At 42.2% G+C, this 3,018-nt stretch overlaps 1 protein-coding gene across 1 annotated transcript in view; it reads right to left on the reverse strand.

The window, feature by feature from the left end:
- Sar1b (secretion associated Ras related GTPase 1B) overlaps positions 1-3,018 on the reverse strand; it is a 26,069-nt gene that overhangs the window by 11,359 nt on the left and 11,692 nt on the right. Inside the window, exon 2 of the mRNA XM_028775990.1 lies at positions 2,058-2,133. Within this exon, the coding sequence (XP_028631823.1) occupies positions 2,058-2,115 (58 nt within the window). The 5' untranslated portion in view covers positions 2,116-2,133. The remainder of the gene's footprint in view (positions 1-2,057; positions 2,134-3,018) is intronic.

Here is a 3,018-nt window from a genome sequence, read left to right on the forward strand (position 1 = left end):
GAAGGCCAGCCTGGTCTACAGAGTGAGTTCCAGGACAGCCAGGGCTACACAGAGAAACCCTGTCTTGAAAAACAAACAAACAAAAAAAAAAAAAGAAAAAACAAACAAACAAAAATAAAAAAAATATATAAAACACCAAAAAACCCTAATAGAACTCAACTTTACCACACTTGCAATCTCAACAATTGAGAGATAAAGGCAGCAGAATCAGAAAGTCAAGGCAATTCTTAGCTCTATAGCAGGTTTAAGGTCAGCTTGGCCTACATGAGACCCTGTCTCAAAAAACAAAGGCCAGGTGATGTATGTTACAGCATGTGTAATCCCAGCTCTTGGGAGGCAGATCTCACCTAGTCTACATAGTTCCAGGGTAGCCAGGGCTATGTAGAAAGACCGTATAAAAAACAAAACAAAACAAAACAAAATAGGGGTTGGAGAGATAGCTCAGCAGTTAAGAACACTGGCTACTCTTCCGGACCCAGGTTCAATTCTCAGCACCTGCATGGTAGCTCACTACTGTCTGTAACTCCAGTTCCAGGGGATCCAACATTCTCATAGAAACATGCATTCAGGCAAAACACCAATGCACATAAAAAATAAATTATTGAAAATAGTCAATGTAAAAAACAAACAGAAACCAACAATAAACAATTATAACTCTTCCTCAATAAGCAAGTTTAGCATAAACAAGCTTGGTTTCCTAAACTTTTCTTAAAGTTTTCTGATCTTGTTTCTTTTGGTTTTGGAAGTGCTATCCCCAGGTTAGGCCAGGCAAGTGCTTTCTATACTAAGCTACACCCCAGTCCTCTTTTTGCTTTTTAATGTAAATAGGATCTCACCAAATTGCCCAATTTGGCTTTGAATCAATTCATTCTGTTGTTCAGTCTAACTTAATTTGTGATCCCCCTGCCTCAGTCTACTGCATAGTTGGACTGAGTAGTCTACCACCAAGTAAGGCCCAGCTCTTATCTTCAGGTTTCATTTCCTTTTATTTCATGTGTATGGCTGTCCTGGTGCAGTGCAGTGTCCGAGGAGGCCACAAGAGGGTATTGGGTCCCTAAAGACTGGAGTAACAGACAGATTCATGAGCTGCCATGTGGGTGCTGGGAGTTGAGTCCAGGTCCTCTGAAAGGGCAGGCAGCTGATACCTCTAACCCCTGAGCCATCTTCTCAGCCCCTCATTTTCAGTTTTAAGAGAACAACTTAAAATCTACACATTATCCAAGCATGGCAACATATATCTATAACTCCAGCATTCACTGGTGAGATAGAGGCAGGGGATCATGCCAGTTCCAGGCCAGCTGGGCTAAGTAGCCATTCCTGTCATCGTATGTACTTAGATGGCAGAGGCAGAAAAAACATGAGTTGCAAGCCAGTCTGAGCAATTAATTGAGACCTCATCACAAAACAAGTTTTAAAATAGGGCTGTGGGTACAATTCAGTGGTACTCACCTTCCATATGACTTCCCTAGCATATGCAAGGCCTAGGTCGTATCCCCAGTGCAATCCAGACAGACAGACAAGTCAATCAATGTATCTGTGATCTGGGTCTCAAACTCGCAGAGATTCACCTGCCTCTGCCTCCCCAGTGCTGGAGCTAAAGGTATGCATCACTATCTCCTGGCACTTCAACTTCTTTTTTATATGATTAGTTTAGTTTTACCCATGAAAAACATTGTCTTTCACTTTTCATATAGTCTAGTTTCTTGAAGAGACAACGTTGGTTATTGTATGATATATAGGCATTGTGTGGTGAGAAGCCCTTTAGTTGAGAAGGGCTTCACCTCTCCATACAGTAGACATGCTGACCAGAACCAAACTTAGTTTCTAATTGTTTGAGGTCCCAGATCACAGCCTCAGCCTCGTGAGGGCTGGGGTACAGGTGTGCTCTCCCACACCTAGCCTAAGATTACGTGATTTCCAGGGGTGAGTCACTTGGATGTATTTCATAATCTTAAAGCTCACTTTCTTAACCACAGGCTTATATAAAGGCGCTCTCTACAAACAAGTGCATAAACAGAATCAAATGCGACAGCTACAAAGAGCAAGGCTGAGGTTACCTAGAAACTGCAGCACACTGCTGAAACCACTGTAAATCCAGTCAAATATGAAGGACATATCCAGATCTTACAGGGTCTGAAAAACAAGGTTTAGTTAGACTTAACAGTCAGCATGGCCAACATACACAAAATACTGGCAGTTAAACAAGTCTGCATAATCTAACATTTACATAAGTGTTACGAACTATAATGCAGGGCTGGTGAGAGGGTTCAGTTCATAAAGACACCTATGGTCAAGCATAATACGCTCAGTTCAGTCCATGGGACTCCCATAGTAGGAAAGAACCAACTCACAAGTTGCCCTCTGACCTCTACACATACATTGTGGTGCACATAAACATATGTATGTGTGCACACACAACAACAACAAATCCCTGTCACCCAGGCTGACAGAACCTCATCTATGCTTATGCATAAATCTCAAAATACCATTAAACTTCAGGCAGAGATCATTCTTTGTCCATGGAAGGAATAGAATGAATGACAACCACTAGGAATAGGAAAAAAATTAAGAGCCATGTATGATGGCCAAGAACTGTATTCCCAGATCTCAAGACAGAAGATCACTGCAATTGAGGCTGGGCTGGTGAACACAGCAGTTGTAGACCAGTCACAGTTATGTGTTGAGATCTAGCTCTAAAAAAAAAAAGTAAAGGAAAGAAGTAAAGTATAAACTGGCATAAAAACTTCAAAACTATGTTAGAGCCAAGCATGGTGGCCCATACTTGTAACTCTAGCCATTGGGAAGCTGTGTCTTAAAAAAAGAAAAATTGGGGGCTGGAGAGGTAGCTCAGTGGTTAAGGGCACTTCTCTTCTTCCAGAGACCCTGAGTTCAGTGGCTAGTGCCCATGTTGGGTGGCTAACAACTACTCCAGCTCCGGGGTTTCCAATGATCTCTTCTGCCTCTGGGGGTATTGGTCTCTCTCTCTCTCTCTCTCTCTCTCTCTCTCTCTCTCTCTCT

This window comes from Grammomys surdaster, unplaced genomic scaffold (assembly GCF_004785775.1).
Source record: "Grammomys surdaster isolate TR1022 unplaced genomic scaffold, NIH_TR_1.0 262, whole genome shotgun sequence".
Classification (NCBI taxonomy): Eukaryota; Metazoa; Chordata; class Mammalia; order Rodentia; family Muridae; genus Grammomys; species Grammomys surdaster.